General features: G+C 45.2%; 1 protein-coding gene across 3 annotated transcripts in view; it reads right to left on the bottom strand.

Moving 5' to 3' along the window:
- Positions 1-427: 427 nt before the first annotated feature.
- The window catches only part of IRF6 (interferon regulatory factor 6), a 482,736-nt gene continuing 459,419 nt past the window's right edge, over positions 428-23,744 (bottom strand). For all 3 annotated transcript variants that reach the window (XM_078644486.1, XM_078644488.1, XM_078644487.1), the window contains exon 8: positions 428-3,578. In XM_078644486.1, coding sequence (XP_078500612.1) covers positions 3,351-3,578 — 228 coding nt within the window. In that variant the 3' untranslated portion in view covers positions 428-3,350. The remainder of the gene's footprint in view (positions 3,579-23,744) is intronic.

Here is a 23,744-nt window from a genome sequence, read left to right as displayed (position 1 = left end):
GGATATTTTGCTATTGGGGTGAGCGGACAGAACATTCTTTCTTTCAGAATGAAATATTTAGCCCTCTGAAGCCATAAATTAGCGATTGAATTATTAGGTCTGATAGAAAAACTAAAAACAAGGACTTTACAACGCTTCTTGCAGAGATAACTTACCTGAAGCTAATAATAATTTTATGAAGGTATAGCAATAATTATTAAAAAGAGCCCATTATCAACCACAATTATTAGTATCTATTCAGCACCACAAGCTTAGTTCCAACAAATTACACATTTATAGCTCCTCTTCACTGGAGTCCTTTGCTGAAGCAAACATGCTGCAGATATTTATGGTTAAAAATTATAAGTCCAATCCAGTTTCTCAGCAAACCTGAATTGTTTCAAAACAACCTTCAGTTTATGCTCAATTCTTACCATTTCATTGCATGTATGATAGTAGTAAGGTTTTTATTTCACATTTTTGGTAATTGACATGATAGTCACAATAATTATACTTCCAAATCTACTAGGGCTTCATAGTAGTGTGGTTAAGCGGGATTACTACTAGCCAAACCAGTAGTGCTTAATGTACCATGCTTGACAGTTGAAAGCCAAGGTCGAACCTCTGACCTGCAAATTTCACATAGATTAAATGAGTACCTTGCAATGGATAATACATTAAATGCTTCAGACACAGTTATTCAATAATAGCTTGAAGTAGTTCCCTACTATCCGAGGGGAGCTTCATTCAGGAACTTCTTGATTATAAAGGTCTGTTAATATTTCTATCCAAGCACCACAAACAATAAGAATGCACTGTAGTTTGTACAATTTTATAAAATCAAATACAATACAAGAAGATTGGTTGTTGTCGAAATCTGAAGCACATATTAAAAAAACAATGTAAAGCTAGATTTTTCAACTGTAGCTAAACTTGAGATTGACAATCTGTGACATGATATTTAAAAAAACATTACCAATAAAATCCCAGTTACTTCATGACCCAACATTGAAATAAACTAAGTTAAAATGTGTAATAGCGTTCTTTAAAATCTCTTTATCCATTTATAATTTAATACAGACATTTAATAACTTCCTTTGTCTATTTACAAGATTAGGGTGAATACATACAATTTAAAACGGTTGATGTCATCTGCACTTGTGGTCAATATAAAATTGGTAATACATATACAACTGTAATAGCTACATATTTCACTGTAAATGTTTACAAACAATTGTATGTGCAGGATGTAGGTCATTAACAAATGGAGGCAGAGTTTATTTATGTCCAAAAAGAAAATAAATAAACCAGATTCCAATAGGCACATATGGGAGACAATTGGATAACTTGTCAGTTGAAGTCAATTTACCTGTTTAAATCTTACTCACGGTTACTATATAAAATGGTACAGGATAATCTTCGTTAGCAGCTATGCCTGTGTTCTTAAAAAAGCTGTGATGCAATATGTAAACCTATCTATTGCATGTTCAGTATGTTCCCTACCACTCTAACAAGTTTGTCTTTAAATCAACACTGAGTGCATGCTTCATAAGTAATCTCAGCACTGAAGCCATTATTGAGCAATATTGAGTTTTTCCAAAAACTAAATTGTAAACGGAAATGAGAATAATTTGACATAACGGCTTAGTAACATGAAGAACGGGAGGCAATAGTACTGAAATAGGATGTATTTCAACATAAAAGTATAAATGATTGGTGTCATAGTTCAGCCTCAGCTGAGGTACTTAAGAATTAGCAATACCTGCCTGTATGAAATTACAGACCTCGCTCCTCAAGACTTAACGTAATATATTAAAAATCAAAAGTCTGTGGTAAAAGAAATAAAACAAATATTAAAGATTTTGTTGCCGTTCATCTGGCAAAGAAGAAACACGGGAGGAACATTATTCATTAAACCCCATTTGACTTAGTAGGAAGGAGGCTCTGCAATGCCTTGAAATTATTTGTTTGAGACAGTCCTCTGTATGTGCACCAACAGACAATGTTTATTGGCTTTAGAGAAACCCGATTTAGAAAACCTGAAACTTTAACGCATGCTAGTAATTTAGACAGTAGGCTCGTAGGAGAATAGAAACAAACACATACTTACAAAACAAGACTTCAAGACATTGACAAATGAAGCTGCAGCCATCCAAAACAGTGCCGCTAGATGGTTCGAAAGTCTGGTGCTGATCACAACCACCAGAGAATGCCACTCTAGATCCTCTGAAATACATTTAAGACCCTCATCCAGCAAAGCATATGGAAAAAGCAAATACATGATTCCCCTGGACATAATTCACCTCTAAACCCAAAACACACTGTAGCTCAAATAGTGGATGCCACTTCACAAATAAAGGATGCAGACAATGTGACATGTTGCTTCGGACCCCAAACAATCTAGAATTGTTTAAAAAATAAAAACAAAGTGCATGAATCGCAACATTTTTTCCAGACAGAAAGTACCTACACTTTTCAGTGCCGTGCTACATAAGTTCCACATTCACACTCTGTGCTTTAAATGCGTTGTAGCGGAGATGAAATGCGCCCTGTACCAGCAAAAAATATGGAATGCATTTTGGAAAGATATACGCCTTCATTGGTAGGACTTCAGACCTGCATTCACATACCCTGTGGTCACTGAGCTTTGATAATTCTCATTAATAAGCTGTCACTGTAGGTCTTATCAGCCACACATGACCCAAGGTTCACATGTATCCCAAGGTAATTAGGCTAGGAGAGCAGTTAATAATATATGTGTTACCACAAACTAGATTATATTAGTGGATAGTCCATTCCCACGTTAAGAATGACCTAGGCCCCAGAAGCGTAAGAGTTGCATTTTAAGACCACGCCTAGCCACAAAATAGTAATTGTGAATTGGAATTGAAGCCTGTCATAAAAAAAAGTACAGTATCTGAATAACCAATGGATACATGCAAAACAAACGAGAGAAACCGCAGGATTCCTTCATGCCAAAAAATTGCCTGATGACTGTAATATTTACTTTTTTATATAGTGGATAAACTTTAATAAGTTAACTATACACCACAAGGTGACATGCATTGCTATAACCCAACTCCAGCATCCTCAATCAGATGGTCACAGTTAGAGGACCCATAACCACTAAATGAAAAGCTATCTTACTGTCCCAGTAACATAAAATAGCTATTTTAAACAGTTGGTAGAAAAGGAGAGTGGCAGAACGGTCACAAGAGCACCCTTACAAACACATTGCACTTGTAATCAGTTTCAACTATGTAGCTACGCATTTTATCATTGATCATCACTAGACAGGGTCTTCATTGGAGTTGAAGGACTACGCAAGGGATAGACACAGAATGCTTCTGTGAGTCGCCAGCTTTCTAGAGTCATTGTGCCGGCATTGCCTGGGAAATATGCATACTGTTGGACTGCATATGCCAGCTCTCTTGGCCTTGGTGGTTTTGTAGGAGGCGGTAGAGCTGCTTGAGATGGGCGACAATGTTATCCTTGATATCTGGCGTAGAGATCTGGAGTCGGACACTGCCGCTGTCAAAGGACCGGGTGAAGTCTCCTGAAAACATTTCAAACATCATCCTGGCCACCACGGGAATGATCTGTTTAAAGTGAGAAAAAGAAGAAAGCTTTCAGTGCAAAATGCTTGAACAAGAGGTGTTCCACATTGGTGAACAGTTGAGTTTTAACAAATGAACCAGCATAGGTAATAAAGTTTACATTGCACACTACAAGGCACTGCTTGGAATTAGAATGTTTGGGTTTTTCTTTACCATTCATTAATAACTTGCTGATAAAACAAGGGTGAGGGAAAGAGGATGTATGCAATTCTGTGGCTGCATCATTCCCCACATAAATATGGATTTACTGCATTGGTCACATAATTTGCTTACTTATAAATGTATTTAGCTCAAACAGATAATAGTGGTAGACAATGTGCTACATAATTGCCTTTTTTAGTGTGCATATTATGGATAACTTTGCCACATAAGGTGTCCATGCAGCACATTCCCATTGGCCCTGATACCGGTAAAGCATTTCAAAGTGGTGTGAGGGCTGTCATTAGGATGATAAAACCCACATTTCAAACTATTTCCTGTGAAATATATATTTTTATATTACTTCCTTTTTGTGAAGTAATGCACCACAGCATCGTACACACATACATATATATGTATATATGCACACACACATATATATGTCCATGTGTTAATATATATGTGTGTGTGTTCATAAACAGGAAAAATAATCCCAGGCACTATTCATGGTGAATAATCTGATTTCCTTGCAATGTCAAAGACAATGCGTTTCGGCTTTGTAGCCTTTCCCAAGTGTGGGTTTCATCCACTTTAGAAAATAGATAGTGATAACCAATCATCGAACATAAAAAGGTATAGAAGACAGACTATAGGCCAGATGTACGACCCTTCCAATTTGCGACTCACAAATTGCATCGTTTTGCGACACGCAAAATGGAATTCACAACAGTGTCTCAGACACCGTTTGTGATTCCTAATGGGGGCGCATATTGCCAGCCTCATTAATATTCATGAGGCAGGTGTAATTTGCGACCCCATTGGAAAAGGCTAAGTCTCCCAGGGATGGTGGCCGGCTGGGGTCAGCAGACATCCATGTCTGTGACTGCTTTTTAAATAAAGCAGTTGTTTTAAATGCAGTCCATTTTCTTTAAAGAAAAACAGGATGCATTTAAAAAGAATAATGAAACTTTGTTTCATTTTTTCAAGAGTAGGCAGTGGTCCATGAGACCACTGCCTGCTCCTAAAAAATATTTTCACTGCCAGTCACAAAGGGGAAGGGTTCCCTTAGGGACCCCTTCCTGTTTGCGAGAGGCTTACCACCCTTTTGAAATAGGTGGTAAACTGCATGTTTTGCAATCGCAATTGCAAAATATTTGTACATTGAAGGAGGATTTGCTATTAGGAAGGGACACCCTTGGCAAGACCCTTCCTAATAGCGAGTCGCAAACCCTATTTTGCAACCGGTAATAGGTTACCAACGATCAAAACAGGGGTTCTACATTGGGCAGACCTATTTTGCGGTCACAAACGGGCCGATTTCCCATTTTCGACCGCAAAGAATGGTCAGACATCTGGCCCTATGTCGCAAGAACCAAACACTGCCATTCATTGGTGTTAAGGACAATGTTACTTACCCAGTAAACATCTGTTCTTGTCATGTAGAGATTCATATTCTTTGCATACTCATGCTATCTACTGTTAGATCTGGATGTTTTCAAGTTGTTTTTCTTCAAAGAAGTCTTTCCAGTCACAAGGTAAGGTGACTCCTCCTTTGGGATAGTGCGCATGGGCATCAACTACATTGCTAGATTGTTTTCCCGCAGAGGGTGAGATTGGAGTTAGTGAGTGTAGAATAGAGATGTCCATGCATATGAATGTAATTTAAGAACTACAACAACAGGAGACCAGGGAGGTGGGTGTGCGCATGTGAATCTACAGCTCTACATGCCAAGAACAGATGTTTACTGGGTTAGTAACATTATCCGTTCGAGGCATGTGAGCTTTGCATAGACTATATAGCAGTATACACCGGTAGTGGTTGTAGTTTGTAACAGTGTTTAGGTACTGCTTAGCCTACAATTGCCTGTTGTCTCGCTAACACATCTAAACAATAGTGTTTGGTGAATGTGTGTGGTGTAGACCATGTTGCTGCTCTACAGATGTCGGCTAGGGGAATTTTCCCCAAGAAGGCCATAGTAGCCCCTATTTTGCAAGTGGAATGTGCTCTAAGGGGTATTATCAAAGTTGTTTTTGCTTTGGCATAACATGTTTGGATACATTTTTCAATCCATCTAGCAATACCTTACTTAGATAAGGGATTGCCTTTATGTGGTGGCAAAAACGCAACAAATAGTTGCTTTGTTTTTCGAAAGTCTTTGGTTCTTACTACGTAATATAGTACAGCTCTTCTAACAGCAAGTGTGTGTAGAGCTCTTTCTGCTATGGAATCAGGTTGAGGAAAGAACACTGGTAATTTAACTGATTGATTGATATGAAAGGCAGAAACTACTTTAGGGATACATTTAGGATTGGTGTGAAGAACCATCCTATCTTTGTGAAGTTGAAAGAAAGGCTCTTGTATAGTTAATGCCTGAAGTTCACCAACTCTCCTTAGTAAGGTTATTTCTATGAGGAAGGCAACCTTCCATGAGAGGAATTGTAACTGACATTTGTTCATTGGTTCAAGAGGTAGACCTATTAGTCTTGTTAAGACTACGTTTAAGTTCCATTCGGTGCAGGTTGAACTCTTGGTGGTATCAACCTTTCTAATCCTTCCATGAAAGCTTTGATCACTGGTACTCTGAATAGAGATAAGTGTTGTCTACCTTGCAAGTATTCGGCTACTGCTGCTAGGTGTAAATGAATGGATGTGTAAGCCAATCCAGATTGCTGTAAATGCAACAGATAACAAATGATGTTCTGTACAGAAGAATCAAGTGGATTGATGTTGTTGTTACAATGGATAACAAACCATTTCCATTTTGCTGCATAACATGCTCTAGTAGTAGGCTTTTTAGCTTCTTTAAGAATATTCATACAGTCTGGTGATAGCTGTAAATAACCAAACTCTATGACTTCAGGAGCCAAATCACTAGACATTCCAACAGAGGACGCATGTGAAGCCTTGCGTGAGGTACGATTGCAATGCAGGATGCCATCATTCCCAGCAGTTGCATAAAAACTCTGGCTGGTAATGGTTGATTGGGTTGAAATTGTAGTATTGTGGATCGAATATTGTGAATCCTAGCTACATTGGAAGAGGCTAGAGCTTTGAGAGTGTTGAGGGAAGCTCCTAGATAAGACTACACTTGTGCAGGGCAAAATTGAGATTTCTGTGCATTGATTGTGAAACCTAACTGATGAAGTAAGTGTACTGTTGCCTGAGTGCGTAGTACACAGTTCTGGTAAGTGCCCGCTTTGATAAGCCAGTCTAGGTAAGGGAAGACATGGATACACTGTCTCCTGAGATGAGCGGCTACTGCTGCAAGACATTTAGTGAACACTCTGGGGGCCGTGGTGATGCCAAATTGAAGTACCTTGAACTGGTTTTTGTGCTTAGAACCTGAAGGTTTAGGCTCAGGAGTGGGTTTTGAGCCTGAGCCTTGTCAGAGTGTTTCGGTGCAAATCCGGAAGGTGGAGTGTTAAAATCCTCTTCTCAGTGCCGAACTTTGCCTGAAGGCACAGTTGGTGCAGAAGCCCTAGATTTTTCAGGGACAGGGGTGGGACGGTGTCCTTTGTACTCACGTTCCTGTGTCCCTGTGGCACATTGTCGTACTCGAGGGCAATCAGTAACTCTGATTGAGTCAGATGGACTGGAGCTTGTTCTTCTTTCGCCGCTGAGACCTCCTCTTGCTCGGAGCCTTCACGTAAGAAATCAAGTGTGTCGGCTAACTGCTGTTGCTGCATCTCTCGACGTCTAGTCCGACGATCACAGAGTTTTCTTCAATTTGACGGATCAGCACACGTCGCAGTCTGGTTCTTTGTGCTCTGGGGACAAGCACAAGTTACACACCTGATGTAGGTCTGTACGCATATACTTCGCATTTCACAGAGCGCAGAATTTGAACGGAGTCCGTTCCATTGACAAGGAGCCGGACTGTCGCGGATAGGCCAGAAGGCCGCCCGCGAAATTCCATTCGAAATGGAGATTTTTAGTTGAACGGCGGAGAAAAGGAAATACACTCGAACACAATACCGTTGAGGCTAGAGTGGATTGTGCACCGAGGGGAACCTGAGGACCGAATCCGAAACAGAGCACAGCAATACACGTCCGAACCCAATGGCGGAAAACAAATCTAACAATGGAGTCGATGCCCATGTGCACCATCACCGAAAGGAGGAGTCACCTTACCGTGTGACTGGAAAGATTTCTTCAAAGAAATACAAGTTGCAAACATCCGGACCCAACACAAGATGGCAGGAGTATGCAGGGCATGTGGTCTACAGTGCACATGCCTCGAACAATACGTTTCTATTAATGCAGTGCTCACAATAACAATTACATTATTTTTTGGGTTATAGTGACATACCATAACCACTGTATGTGGCGCAAAGGTGATGCAGGGCTCTCATAAATAAGCCTCTGAGTTTTGGAGGTATTTCAGGATGTTATTTATTGAGAAATCCAACCTGTACTTCATGCTTTCAATTACAGTGATGACATACTAGTTTGTTTGGGGGGAACACAAGAAGAACACGCCAAAGCCCTTACCCAAATGTAGCCGTTACTTGCAGTTGCAGGTCTCACTCAGAACACTGCAAAGTGCGAGTTTCACAAAACCAAATTCAAATTTTTTGGTCACCACATATTCTCTGATGGGGGAAATTACTACAGACACAGACATGGTGCAAGCACTCTCATCCATTTGGCCTTCCACCCCCCAAGATGTTACTTTGCTGCAATCCTTTCTAGGTATGGTCAGTCATTGCTCAAAATGAACAAGTTACTTACCTTCCGTAAAGCATTATCTAGTAGAGACTATCTAGCTGCAGATTCCTTACGTTTGAATTTCCGAAGCGTCAAGCTGGATCCCGAAACTTTTGATGAGCAGTACCCCTTGCGCGTGCTGTCGCGTGGCTCCATTCGGCTCACCGTGATGTAGTCAGCAGCGTCAATTATGGTGTTGACACCTATATAGGCGCCCGGACGTCAGTACTTTTTCCACACCAGAACCGCAGAGCCATGCAGTAACTGACGTAGTCGTTTGCAAAACTGGGGTCCTGAAAAGGGGAGTAACCCTAGCCCTACAAAATTAGTCCGCAAAGCGGAGAGGCATGGGTGGGGCTGTAAGGAAACAGCAGCTAGATACAGTCTCAACCACATAATGCGTTACCGAAGGTAAGTAACTTGTTCATCTGATAGAGACTTCTAGAGGCAGACTCCTTACCTTTGAATTAGGTACTCAAGCCATACTATCCCGGCAGTGGGTTGTGGACCAATAGGGCAAAATACCCGTCCCCGTGGACCCGACTGTCCAGGCATTATTGCTTGGGAAACCAGTGCAAAGATGCCCACATTGCTTCCTGACAGATGTCCAGGACTGGGACACCCTGAGCCAAGGCCGTAGTCGCAGCCTTTTCCCTTGTGGAAGGGGCGCTTAATCCCTCAGTGGGTGCTTCTTGGCCAAGGCATAGCAGATATTAATGCAGAGAACGACCCTGCAAGAGACTGCCCCCCCTTCTTAGCTCCCACGTGCCCCACAAAGAATTGGTCGTCCAATCGGAATGCTTTTGTGCAGTCAAAGTAGAACGACAATGCTCTTTTTTGGGTCTGGTCGGTGGAGATGCTCCTCTTATTTAGAGGGATGCAGGTGAGCAAAGAAGGTGGGCAGCGCAATGGATTGACCCAGATGGAATGGGGTCACAACCTCCTGCAAAAATGAAGCTTGTGTGCGAAGCACCACTTTGTCTGGAAAAGACATCATGTAGGGAGGCGTGCAAGACAGCACCTGCAACTCATTCACCCTCTGGGCAGATGTAATCTCCACTAAAAAGGCTGTCTTGATTGTAAGCAGCCGGAGGGGACAGCTGTGTAAAGGGAGCACACACACAAGATAGGTGAGGTGCAAATTAAGGTCCCACTGTGGCATAATAAATGGCTTAGGAGGAAACAAGTGAGCCAACCCCTTCAGAAACCTACGTACAATTGGAGACCTAAAAGAGAGAAGGTTGTTCTGACAGCCACAAAGAAGCGGATAGAGCACAAAGATAGCCCTTGAGAGTACCCAACACAGAGCCATGCTGGGCAAGGATTAGAATGAATAGAAGAACAGCGGAAAGAGAAGCAGAAAGAGGGTCAATAGACCTTTCTGTACAGTATAATACAAATGTCTGTCAACGGCAGGTGTATACCGTCTTAGTGGATGGCCGCCTGGCCACCAAAATAACGTTACACACTTCATGAGGAAGGTCAAAATCCATCAACTGTGCCCGCTCATTCTCCATGCATGGAGGCGCAGAGTTGATTCTCCGTGAACACCTGCACTAACTTCCCCTTGATAGAAGGAAAAAATGCATTCAATGGCAATCAAATCGCTCGAAGCTCTGGCAAATTCATGTGGAGCCCCAACTCAGCCACAGACCAGTGTCCCCTGATCTTTACCTCTCCCAGATGGCCGCCCAATCCCAGAAGTGACGCATCTGTCACGACTGCCATTGACCCAATCATGGTTTGTCAACCACCACTGCAGATATTTTGCAGTTCCTTCCAAGATCTGGACCACATCGGTGAGATTTCTCCAATGCTGTGACCACTGGAACTTCAAGTCCCACTGCAGAGCCTGCATACGGCATCTGGCATGTTTTACCAACAGGATGCAGGAGGCCATGAGGCCCAACAGCCTTCGAGTCAACCTAACTGAAATCCAGGATAGAGGCTGAAACAATGTAATCATAACCTAAATATCCTGGACTCGCTGCTCTGGAGGATAGTCCCAAAACTGCACTGTGTCCAGAACAGCTTTGATGGAAGGGAGTGTCTGAGAAGGAGTCCGGTGTGACTTCCGCATGTTTATAGAGAACCCCAGGGAATGCAGGAGGTCCACCGTAGTCTGAAGGTGGGAGACGAAAGCCTGTGTCTAGGATGCCTTCAACAGCCAGCCGTTGAGTTAGGGGAAGACTGACACGCCTAACCTGTGCCGATGAGCTGCGACCACAGCCATCACCTTGGTGAACACCTGAGAGGCACTGGTAAAGCCATAGGGGAGAACAGTAAACTAAAAGTGCTTGCGGCCTACCTTGAACCGTAGGTAATGCCTGTGGCCTGGCAGGACGGAAATGTGAAAATACGCATCCTGCAGGTCCAACGTGACCATTCAGTCTTCTTGGTGTAGGGCAGACAAGACATAAGCTAGAGTAAGCATCTGGAACTTCTTCTTTAGGAAGAGTTTGACGGTCTGAAGATCTAAAATGGGCTGCAGCCCTTTGTTCTTCTTCGGAATCAGAAAGTAGCGAGAATAACAGCCACTGCCTACTTCTGAAACCGAGACGAAGAGACCTATAACATCCTCCTGGAGCAATTTCAAATGATCCTCCATCAGCCGTTCCTGATTTAGCAGAATGGGAGAAGGAAAATATAGGAAAGGCAGAGAATAGCCCTCCTGAAGGATCTGCAAGACCCACTTGTCCGATGTTATGGACCTCCAGTGGGGGACATGATGATGGATTGTCCCGCCAACTAGAGTGGTGTGGTCTTGCAGAGTCAGACTAGGAGTGCTTGGAGGCTGTGGCTGCTGAGGACAGGGTAGATGACTACTTATGGCTTCCATTCCGAGGTCGGAACGAACTGAGTCCACGTCTCCACGCAGCTTGGGAAGCATGCGCAAGACGGTGGCTGGGATATGGCTGATGCAGCTGGAAACCCTTTCCATTGCCACTAAAGGGGCAAAAGGTAGACTGGCCACGAGGAGTAGAAGAGAGGCCCAATGATCTGGCCGTAGCTCGAGAGTCTTTGAACCTCACTAGGGCCGAATCTGCCTTTTCCTCAAAAAGACAGGTTCCATCAAAAGGCATGTCCGTCAAATTTGCCTGGATATCGCCCTAGATGCCAGTTGTCCCAGGTCCTAAGTTGGCCTCAAGGCCACTGCTGTGGAAATCGATCGACCCAGCGAATCCGTTGTATCAATGCCACACTTTGTGGTGAATTTTGCTGCATCTCTCCCATCCACATCTGCTTGAGAGAGCACAGACTTTGCCTCTTCGAGGAATTGTGGCAGCACTTGCGCACCAGTTTCTCAAAAGAAGTGGGAGAAAAAGCCCATTAAGCATGCAGTATTCACCGACTGCAACGCCAGGATGGAGGAAGAAAACATCTTACCAAATAAATCCAGCCTCTTGGATTTAGTATCTAGAGGGGCGGAAGGAAACTTGCCCTTGGATGTGGAGGCCTGCACCGCCAAACTTTTGGGGGTGGAGTGTTGGCTGAGAAACTTTGGGTCGCCCAGAGCTGGGAGATGACGGAGTGCAATTGTCCTATTCACAGGAGACCCTGTGCTAGGCTTGGACCATGTGCTTCAAGGACATCAGTTAGTGCTTCATTAAGGGGCAAAAGGGGTTCAGAGGTGAAAGAACCGGTTGATGCACTTCCTTCAGGAGATTAGTCCTAAACTGCACGGAAGGCAGCTCTAGTCTGAGTACCACAGCTGCCCTTTTAACCACCATACCATAAGATGCCCCCTCCTCCATAGTCACAGTTGGCGGAGAGAGCATGCCAGTATATGGCCCCCAACTGCTCTGCATTGTCATCCTGGTGTTCCAAAGGGTCCAAAGACCCCTTCCATTCCTCTACCGACCCGGACACATCCTCAAAGTGTTCAGGCAACAACATAGAACCCCTGGGTTCAATCGGCGCAGGAATCAACATTAAAGCAACATCATTCTGACTCAGTGTAGTCGGGGATACGGATGGGGCTCGCGCCGGCATTGGCGCCAGTGGCATCAAAGGCACTGACTTCAGATCCAATGCAGGAGGAGGCTGCTGCAGCCCGACAAGTGTCGACCTGACCCTGAGGCCACACTGGTGCCGTGGGCAGAGCAAATGGCATCAAATCCGATGGGGCCATGTCTGACCACGCGGGGCAAAGGACTCCCTAGAGGGTTCGACCCACTCAAATACATGGTGCATGGCCTCGTAAAATTCTTTCATTTCGAGCGAGGCGCGAAGTAGCTCCTGGCTTCGGCTTCGCAGAACAGTGGCTAGAGCATTGGTTCTCCTTACTGCTTTCATAGAGGGACGACCGTCGAGGCAAAGATGAAGTCCGCTTTAACTTCTTACGCCTCGAATCCTTGAGTTCCCAGGAGAGGTCCAGCGACCTCCTATTCTTTAATTGGGACCAGGACGTCCACAGAGTCTCGTTGGACGGTGTCGACTGCCGGGCCACAAGGACCTTCATAGCCTGCTCCCGCAAGGTCTTCAGAGTCATAGCCAGACAGTCCGGACATGATTTAGAATTGTAGTCAGACGGTGTAGGAGTTGGTAACTGACATCATGCGGTGGCAAGCACTGTACGGCTTGAACTGTGTCTTCTTTGAAGATCTCCTCGCACACAAAGTTGGAAAAAATTCTGAATTCAACAAAAAGTTGAGATAAGGCCTGTCAAAAAGAGACAGAGGTAGCTCCTTCCCTATCGTCACGTAACTGGCTCAGACAGAAAAGAACTGACGTTGGCGCGCCTGGGTGGATGCATATATATAGGTACCATAACATCATAACCGGTGCTGCTGAAGATATCACACCGAGCCGAATGGAGCTAGCCCGACGGCGCACGCAAGGGGTATTATTATTATTTATTATTATTATTTACTATTTGTAAGGTGCAACGAATCATCCCCGGGTGATCTCTCGGCACCCAGGAGACAAGACAGTGGATGATTGTTGTGAGGCGGGAGGAAATGCGGGGACTCTGGTTGGAGTTAAAGAAGGTTTTATTGGATGTAATACACGTTTCCGATATGGGAAAAGTCTATAATAAGACAGAGGCGGCTCTGTGGTCTTCTCTGGTGACACTTGTTCCCTCGGCGAGGTCCGCCCTCTCCTTTTCCACTCCAGCGCGACGCCGTCAGGTAGTAGGGATGCACGTTGGTTAAGGGTGAAAGAAAAAAAGGACTCTGTTTGTGTTTAGTGCCCAAAATCAAGGTGTGGTGAGGGAAGGGAAAGTGAGGAGTCACACGGTGCCTGTCACGTCTAACTAAGTGAGGATGGTGCTCAGGGCGGGAATATCGTGAAAACGGGGACCCGTCATCTACTTAGGGGGGTCTTCCCCTTTTACCCACCCAGCCCGTAAAATGCTCTAAAACCTTCGAGAGCCACGCTCCTCCGGGAACGTGGCTGGGCGACCCACAGGGACGTTGGCCTCCTGGCTCCTGCAACTGCCACCAATCCTCCGCCTGCTTCCATCTACTTCTGACTTCTTGCCACACCCTCGTCTGCTCCGACTCCTCCGGTGTTCACACACACCGATCTCTGCAGTCTTCCTGAACTTGAAGGCCAAACCCCTACCTTATCATTGTTTGGGGCGTGGCTTTGGGAGAAGTCTCCAGAGTTAAAGAAGCAGTGTCCTTTTTCTTCATCCTCTGTGTATGGCGGTATGTCAGGGTCAGTCTAGTCATCCTGCTGCCGAGAAAAGAGAGGTGAAACGGGGTTGGTCTCATAGCCCCAGTCATCAAGTACGTATGTCCCGCTCTTAGTCCGACTCCCCTTGTCACAAATTTACAATGATGCTGAGGGTGGACACAGCTCCCTAAAATAGCCAGGTTTTAAGCGTTTCTTAAATTGTGCCAGATTGGTACAGCCCCGGATGTCTTCTGGCAGGCCATTACAGTGTTTCAGGGCTAGGTGGGAGAAGGCGGCAACCCCCCGTCTTGCCTTTTTTTATTCTCCGGGGACAGAGCAACTTTTGACTGCTGGATCTCAGCTGACGTCCCGGTATATACCATTCTAGTTTTTAGGTATCGGCCTGCGATGGCTGCGCATGCGCAGTCTCGCTGGCGAGAGTAAATGCTTCTGAGTACGTTTCACTAGCTAGGTTAAGACCGGCCCCTCTTTTCCATTGGCTGGCGTCACCGTTCATGCTAAACGGTGGCCAGCCATTGGAAAAGAGGTTCCAGTGACGTACTCTTTTCTCTTTTAGAGCCGCCCATTAGGACTGGCTTCCTTGACTTACGTGAGTGGAAAAAAAATGTTTCTTCTTTATGGGGCCATCTGTTTCACCCCATAAAGAAGATAAGAAATATTTTACGCCAGCAGGGCAGTCCGTCCAAGTGGGATGGCTCTAAAAGAGAAATTTCTTTCATTTTAGTATAGTTGCGGCACCCACGCTTTACTTTTAAAATGTTACAAGTAAAGCGCGGGTGCCGCGATTATACCAAAATGAAAGAAATAGATGTTTTTTCTATTTCTTTCATTTTGGTTGAATGGGCGGACAGGCATGTCCTTTTAAATACCTGGACGGAGCATGCGCGAAGTTCTTCACGTGAGGAATTGTATCGCTGCTGGAAGTGGAGTTTCGCCCGTCCACTCTGTAGTCGGTGATACAGTCTTTGAACTTTGCTGGAGTCCGGGAAGCCGAGAGCACAGTGTTTGCGTGGCGGATACTGAAGGTCACTCTGGCCTCTTTTCAGTACTTTTCCTGGCTTTTGGGGGGAGCCGCAGTGAGCACAGCTGCAACTGTCCTGCTGTGACATCTTCTGCTCTTAGTATTTCTTATTTAAAACCTTGGAGAACACATTGACGTAGTAAGCGAAGCTGTGCGGTCATTTGTGCGGAAGCACACTGCCTGTGTTAATCCCACACCGATGTCTGTCTTAAGGTTTGGATCTACTCACAGGCTATTTTGAGGTTTGTGCCTCCAGTGAAAGTTTTCATAGTTTGTGCCCACTCAAGGCTATGTTGTGGTTGTACAAAGAAAAACCAAAACGATGGATTTAGGCCCAGATCTCTGTACTGGGCTGAATGTATGACATTGTTCTGCATTCTGTCCATCAATTGTTGTTTTTGCAATTGTCACCCCGAGTGGGATGGGTATGCTCAGACGTGAGTCCCATGCTCTCCACACCACTGGAGTCAAGCTATCCAGGCTGATAGCCAGAAACCGGTCTTTGGATGCTTGATTCCGGTCCAGGAAACACATGGCTTGGCAGTTCGGGCTGGACTGTTCCCATGAGGCACAGGGTCAAGGCTGATTTGCATATAGCCATGTCTGACCTGGGGTGGGGTGGTGTGCAAAAAAACTATGGATTTAGGCCCAGATCTCTGTACTGGGGTGAATGTATGACAGTGTTCTGCATTTTGTCCATCAATTGTTGTTTTTACAACTGTCACCCCGAGTGGGATGGGTATGCTCAGACGTGAGTCCCATGTTCTCCACACCACTGGAGTCAAGCTATCCAGGCTGATGAAGGCTGATAGCCAGAAACCGGTCCTTGGATGCTTGATTCCGGTCCAGGAAACACATGGCTTGGCAGTTCGGGCTGGACTGTTCCCATGAGGCACAGGGTCAAGGCTGATTTGCATATAGCCTTGTCTGACCTGGGGTGGTGTGGAGTGCAAAGAAACGATGGATTTAGGCCCAGATCTCTGTACTGGGGTGAATGTATGACATTGTTCTGCATTCTGTCCATCAATTGTTGTTTTTGTATGTTGTGGTTGTGCCTTCTCTCAGGTTATTTGCTTGTGGTAAATGTTTACTCGCAGATTACGTTGTGCTTTGGCACTGAACAAAGCTGTGTAATGGTTAGCGGGCGCGCGCATGCAGGCTGTGGCCCCAAGTATGTAGTCTGTGCTTTGTTCCCATTCTCAGGATGTTTTTTGTAATCTGATAGTCTGTGACCCCACTGGGGAGGGTATGGTTTGTGTGTACACACAGGCTGTGCTGTGTGCCCACAGCCTCTTCTTGGGGAAGTGACTGTTGTGTTTTAAGTTACTGGTGAATTGTGCTCCATTCTCAAGTTGATAGCTAGCCATGTGAGTCAGTACTTGTTTTATTCCGGTTTCTTATTTTCATTTTGAGTTATGTTGTGCGTTGCAAAGTGAACAGTCCCTGAGCATCTTTGTTACCTCTGGCAATTCATGGAGGGTGACTGGGATTGGATGATGAGAATGTTTTTTCTGCTGTTTCTGAAGAAGAGTCAGTACTTGTTTTATTCCAGTTTCTTATTTTCATTTTGAGTTATGTTGTGCGTTGCAAATTGAACAGTCCCAGAGCACCTTTGTTACCTCTGGAAATTCATGGAGGAGGACTTGGATTGGATGATGAGGATGTTTTTTGTGGTGTCCCTGAAGAAGTCTTAGAGCGCCACCTTGTGGCAGACTGTCTCAGGCGCCAGTGTTGACCACCAGCTCAAATTGGGGGGGAGGGGTGTGTCTGTCTGTGCGTGTGCTTGTGCGTGTGTGTCCCCGAAATATTTGCCTGCAACCGTTTTGACATGCTCCTCCATGGACAGTCTGTCTTTTATAATGCCTAGGTTTTTGGGCCATTTTTTGGGTATGGGGGCCGCCCCCAGTTCTGTAGGCCACCACTCCGAGGACCATAACTCCTTAGCTTTCAGTTTTATTGAAGTTCAGCTGTAGGAAGTTCTTCCTCATCCAGGTGGCTATCTTTAGCATGCAGCTTTAAAAATTTTCCCTGGCCACAGCAGGGTCCTTTTCCATGGGGACTATCACCTGGGTGTCGTTCGCATAGGAGATTATCTGGAACCCGCAAGATCGAATAATAGTGGCCAGGGAAGACACATAGATATTGACTAGAGTGGGGCTTAAAATAGAGCCCTGTGGTACCCCCTTTTCAACTCCTGTTGACTGGGATACAAATGTATCCAGCTCTATGCATTGTGATCTGTCGGACAGGAAGCTTTACATCCATTTTAAATCCCGCCCTGCTCAGCAAAAGTTTCCGCATGCAGCCTGATGCCTGGGAAATTCAAAGGTAATGAATTTGCATCTAGAAGTCTCTATCAGATACATTTGTAACTTTGTTAAACGGAGTGCCCCGTTGAGAGACTTGACAATGCAAGGTGTACCGTTTTAGTGGTCTCCAGAATGCGGCCAGTGTTTCAGTGACACTAAACATGTAAGCGCGAATTGAACTGAAATGGCCTACTTTGACCCCTAAGTACATTCCGAAAGAACAGTTGATGCAAGCCCAGTAAGACAATGGACAATCCTTGCTCAACACAATGGCCATCCAAATGCTCAGAGACACATTGTGGCCAATGCCAGTCAAGGCCTGTCTGAAGCAGAACGTGACTACTCTTAGCCAGAAAGGAGAGTCTGGCTGTGGTATTGGCCTGTGAACATATTCATGTTTTCTCTACGGAAAATAATTCACTGTCATCCCAGACCACTAGGTAGTGCTTATAGTTTTTGGAAACCCAAAGGCTAAGATGCCCCCTCGCATCAAGAGGTGGGGGTTGGGACTGCAAGAGTATGAATATGAGATTGTGCACAAACCAGGGAAGGATCAAATCCCAGCAGAATACTTTTTCCCAAGTGCAGCTACATCGTTACAGTTTGACATCCAAGACAGCTGAAGCCTATCTTAACTTTAATGTGAGATCCAGCACACCAGCGGTTAGGTCTGTGGAACAAATCATTGCTGACACCAATGCAGATAAAGAAGTAACCATAATCAAAGAACTTATTACCACGCAATAACGGAGAAGTATCCGGCCCTTTGCCGATGATATTGAATTCCAAAAGTTTAAAAATGTACAGGATGAGTTGGAAATCACACAAGAAGGTGTAATAGCATGAGGCACAAGAATCGTCATACCTGGAAGCCTAAGACAGCAGTTCATCGAGCTGGCCAAACAAGGACACTGTGGTATTGAGGACACCAAGAGAGCCTTAATAGATCGAGTGTGGTTCCCTTGGCTACATGAGCGAGTTGAGAAAGAACTGAAGGTGTGCCACATTTGCAATTGTTTGTGATGCATTAGGGTTGTGGTTAATATTGAGTGTGAGATAATGCGCAGAGTGTGAGTGTAAGCTGAGGAATAAAGAAGCATTTGACTGCAGCTCTCGTGTGATGTATTTCATTTTCATGCTCCAGTGCTGGGGAAGACGCAACATGGGTGTTGTGTGCGTTCATTTATATATGGCTTTGTGTGCCCTTTCACTTGATGGGCTCCCACTTGTGTGCTTTCTGTGAATTTATGCTCGTAGGCCTGTTAGCCCATATGTGTAGATGCGTCTAACTAAATTTGTATGTTACCCCCAGACTTTAACGTTTCAATAAATGAATGCAACACAAGAAATTTGCAAATACGTTTCTTTGTGTCGATACATCAACACCCGGAATACTATCATTGCATCAGCTGACTCCTGGTTAACTTCAATTGTCAAAGTCCTATCTAGCGTGGACTGTATCATGGTGGAATAATTGAATTACAAAATGGAGCTCATCCTGCCAATCAAAAATGGGGACTGCTACATACATGTCCCACTGAGTGTGGTAAAATAGCAACAAACAACATTAAAGGTACTGCTAAATTCTGCACGATATACTGATTGAGTAAGCGAGTTTAATAAATACTAACAATGTAATTGCAGTTATTTATTTTTTTTAATCACTTTAAACGATTTACATTCATCTACAGGTTTTTCTTCCAAATAACTTTCATGGACCCCAAGGAGTACCACTGGCAGCCTATCAAATAATCAGATTTTCACCTTCCTCCAAGCTGGAGAACATGCTGTAGTGAGTGACTGTGCATTCCAACAGTCTGTGGCTTGAATAGTAAATGCCCGTCCTCCACATTTGGACCAGCAACATCACGGAACCTGGACCAGTGTATGCTTACCAGAAGACTATACTGTAAGTGTCCTAATATGTGTGTTAATGCAGGCAGACATACCAAGGCTACTAAATAAGGACTCCCTCTAGTTTAGGCTTCAAGAATCTGGGTGCAGCTCCATAGACAAAGCAATGTATGATACACACAGCTTTAAAGCTACACCAAACCCTATAAGTATCTAGTTCACTTTCTTAGAAGTAGGAATGCTGAAGTGAATTTGGGTGATCCAAACAAAAGTATAACTGCTTTAATTTGGACTTCCAGGATTCAGTGCAATGCATTTTTGGGAAAAAAGCAACCACACTGCATTTCCGAAAGTGCCGGACAGGTGCCACTGCATTTTTTTGAGCCATCCTTGACCATTTCACGAAGTATTGAATGCATTTAGTTTTAACAATTGCACAAACTGTATATGAGGAATGCGTGCAAAAAGTCTAACCACTGGCAAACGCTCAGGTTATCATTCAAACCCATTGTTTTTTTGCCCACTGTGCCACTCTAGACTAAAGGCTGCCTTATGAAAACCAGTGTTGACCCTGCTCCTCATGTGAACAATCCATGCCAAAGTGCCAGCCAAGGACCCCTCCAGAAGGGAACACAAGCAACCAAGGCCAGTTTCGGACTTGTACAGCTTTGTCAGCTTAGATCCTTTGGGATAGTGAGCAAGGGACCCATATCTGGGCATAACCATTGCCATATAGGGTGTAACATCAATCACACAAAAGGTGATGGGAGGAATGCTTGCAAAACATCTAAGTACTTGCAATCATTGGGGTAGCATTCCAACCATCGATTTTAGCAACTGTGCCACCCTTAACAAAAGACTGACTTATGCAAATCAGTTCTAGCCCTAGGAGGGCATGAGTATGCCCGGACATGGGTCCCTTGCTCACTATGCCATGGTGTAAGAAATTGGGTTATTGGCTGAGGGGGATGAAAGCCCCACTCAGTCAACAACCACAATCCTTGTCTGGGTGACCACGCAACTCACTCCTATGGTAGGCCCTAGGCCACAGGGCAAGGTGCATGGTGAATAAAAGGCTGGACATGTACTTTATAGTTTTACATGTCCCTGTAGGGAAAAACTCCTACATTTGTTTTTCACTACTGTAAGGCCTATCTGTGCCAAAGTAAGTGCTAAAGTTTGATTGGGACCATGTAGTCATGTTCATGTTTGGTATCCATGCAAAAGTCAGGTATTTAATTACAATTGTGAACATGCCACTTATAGAAAAATGGCATTTTCCTGCTGTGAGAAGCTGGCTTAGTATATGGTGCTCACTTATGTAAGTGTAGCACCTTGCACTAATCCAGACAACCCTTATGGTGATTTTCGTGGTCTAAGACAACCTTAGAAAGCTCTCTAAGTTGTAGCTGTGGAGAGCAGCCTTCAGGCTAAGTCCAGAAGGAGTGTAAAGAGGCTTGTTTCACCAGAGCATAATCTTCTTGGTGTAGATTAAGTGAAAAAGAACCACACAGTATTAATAAAAATATATATTTTATATAAATCACTCACTAACGCATACAAATATCTCCTGCCAGGAGATGTATACAATGCACACAATACCTTGCAAATAAACAGGTCAGTAGCACAAATACCGAGTGCTCGCCAGGAAGACAAAATTATATACTAAAATTAAAATAGTGGTATACAAACCACTACTCAAGTCAACACTATACCCAGAAGACATAGAAGGGGACCCAAGAAACCACCCAAGGTAAGTAACCAGGAACCCTATGGAGACTGTGTGCAGAGTTGGAACACAACTGCGCGCTCAATACAAGTCAATAGGTAAGACGCGGTTGCAATTTTAAAGAAGGAGCCTTCCCAGTGGACCCTGAATAAACCTAGCGGAAGACAGAACGTTGCAGAGCCACGCCGCCCATGGATTCCCTAGGAACTAGGATACCTACACAAGGGAAGCAGGGTGCATAGGTGTGAAGTGGCATCAGAAATCGCTGTCAAACTTATTGGGGGACTTCAGGAAGATGCTGCTGCTGGAAAAGGGGAAAGTGTCCAGTGGAACCCAAATGTTGATTCTAGATGAGAAGTACCTGCAAGCAGAGGGGACAGAGTTTGTGCCACTCAGGAGTTACCAGGTGGCACGGAAGACGAATGCCTACCGATGTCAGGAGTCGCAGGAGAGCTGGTCTTGGAACTGCAGATGTGCGGACCAGGCGATGCTGTGGAAGACCAGGAGCCATTCACGAGCTGTCCCATGTCTGATGTCGAGAGTTGAGGGGTTGGTGTCTGTTGGGAGCACCAACAAGCCTTGGCAACTGCAACCAACATGGAAAGGGAAAAAGGTGCGGTGTTGGGACTAGCAAGGTCCAGTTGACTCACCACAAGCAGGGGAGTCAGAGCAGGCCCTGAGCAATCCAGGGAGCTTGCTGAATTCAAAGAAGACCTTCAAGCGGACCCACAAGCCGAAGGCACTGGAGTCGCAAGAGGACCTCGAGTAGCTCAACAAAGATGCAGGTCCACGGTGCAAGAGATGCAGTTAGGACAAAGATCTTGGTCACAGGAGATGCTTGACATTGGGGCTACTTGGAACCCGAAGATCTTGGAGGAAGGAAGCCAACAAGACTGCAACTGCAAGTCAATGCGGTGCACAGAGGTTTGGGTCCTGTGGCTCCGACAAGAGATACTGGCCTCAGACTTGGTGACAGGACAGGGCAGTCCTCGTAGGATATGAAGAACTACAACCTTTGTTGCTGAGCCTTTCGGAGTACATGGGAGCCCAGGATCAGGAGACCAGTCAGCTTTGTTGTGGTGCCTGCAGATGCAGGGAAGTGACTCCTTCACTTCAAGGGAGATTCCTTCAGGTGTCTTGAATGTCCACAGGCCTTTGAAGGTTCCTGTATGGAGCAGGGGCACAGACGTTGCAGTGTGACTTGCAGGACAACGAGCCCAGGAGCAGTAGGAGTCTTCCCAATTGCAGTCTCGGAGCCCAGAGCAAGGTCCAGCACAGTCCAGAGTGCCCAGACGATCGAAAAAGAAGTGGTGTCTTGATATGAATCTTGTCCCACAACAAATCTAGAGACCCACCTACAGGTAAGCCCTTAAGTCCCCTAAGGAAAGGGTTGTGACGATTCAGGGTTCTTTCCCAGGGGAGGGGTTGGCCAGTGGTGAGGATACTTCCATGTCCTTTGTCCAGTTTCGAACCAGAGCAGGAGCCAATGGCTCCCTGAGCTAGTTTGAACTGGACTATGCAAAGAGGGCACCAAATGTGCCCCTCCAGCAGACTGCGTGGTGCTGGCAAGCACTCCCACCCGGCACCAATACACTAAACCCTGTCTGGCAGGTGGTCACACCTCCCCAGGATACCTATTATTCTGCCTTTCCCTGCTTGAGCTTGGCTCAGCAGCAGAAGGGCAGAATTGTGTCTCTGGCAGGCAGCAGCCATCTTGTGCTGTCTGGGTATAGAAGACTGGTTCCGGAAGCACTGAGGACCTAACAAAGGAGCTTACAGTGCATGGAGTCATACCTCCCACACCGTTTAGGGTGTGAGAGTATGATTCCAACACTTTTTATACCAACATGACAGGGTTCGTTACAGCCAGTTTAGAGTTATCCATTGCGTAATTACGCATAGCCACTCTATATATCGTAATGGCTGACGTACTTACAACCTGGGACAATGGACTCCGAAGCTTGTAGGTGTGTCCTGCTCATGCAGGGGCACTCCAACAGTTTGAAACCGAGCACCGTGCCTTCAGGATTGAAAGGCCTGCTTTAGGGGTGACTTCTAGGTATTAAGTGCAGTGACCTCAGATATAGTGAACCTATTTCTGTCTTAAGTGGTGCTAGCACCAGCCTACACAGGCTGCAATGGCAGGCCTGTAGTTACAGTTTGAGTGGTCTCTCATGGGTGGCATAATACATGCTTCTGCCCATGGGGGCCCCTGGAGTAACTATGCCCTGGTACCTCAGTACCATATACTAGTGACTTACAAGAGTACACCAGTATTTAATCTGAGATGCGCCCAAGTAGTTACCATAACCAATTTAGGGGAGAACGCCCAGAGACTGAGGTCCTGATTAGCAGGATCCCAGTCAGACTAGTCAGAAACAGCATAACAACAGGAAAAAAGTGGGGGTAACCACAAAAGCAGGTCATCCTTTCCTACACCTGACCTTAGCCCTGATTGATTGTAACTAATAGACTTTTTGAATCCCTCCCACACAGTCACTCACTAGAAGGATTAGGTGCGACTAAATTGGACATATGCTGGTAGAATTGGGGGGCTGGAGGGGGGGGGGGCAGAGCTGAGCACTGCCCCACTTGCAACTGAATAGTGTGTGCTCTGCCTTCACATAAAGGTCCTCTCACCTCCACAATGTCATTGCCGCCAGCTTAATGCCAGGGCGGGGGAGTCAGGCAATTCAATACACTTCAAAGAACCTTTGTAGAAGCTTCGCCCACCTTCCAGAGGAAG

Source organism: Lissotriton helveticus, chromosome 5_1 (assembly GCF_964261635.1).
Source record: "Lissotriton helveticus chromosome 5_1, aLisHel1.1, whole genome shotgun sequence".
Classification (NCBI taxonomy): Eukaryota; Metazoa; Chordata; class Amphibia; order Caudata; family Salamandridae; genus Lissotriton; species Lissotriton helveticus.
This window is presented reverse-complemented; position numbering and strand designations above follow the sequence as displayed.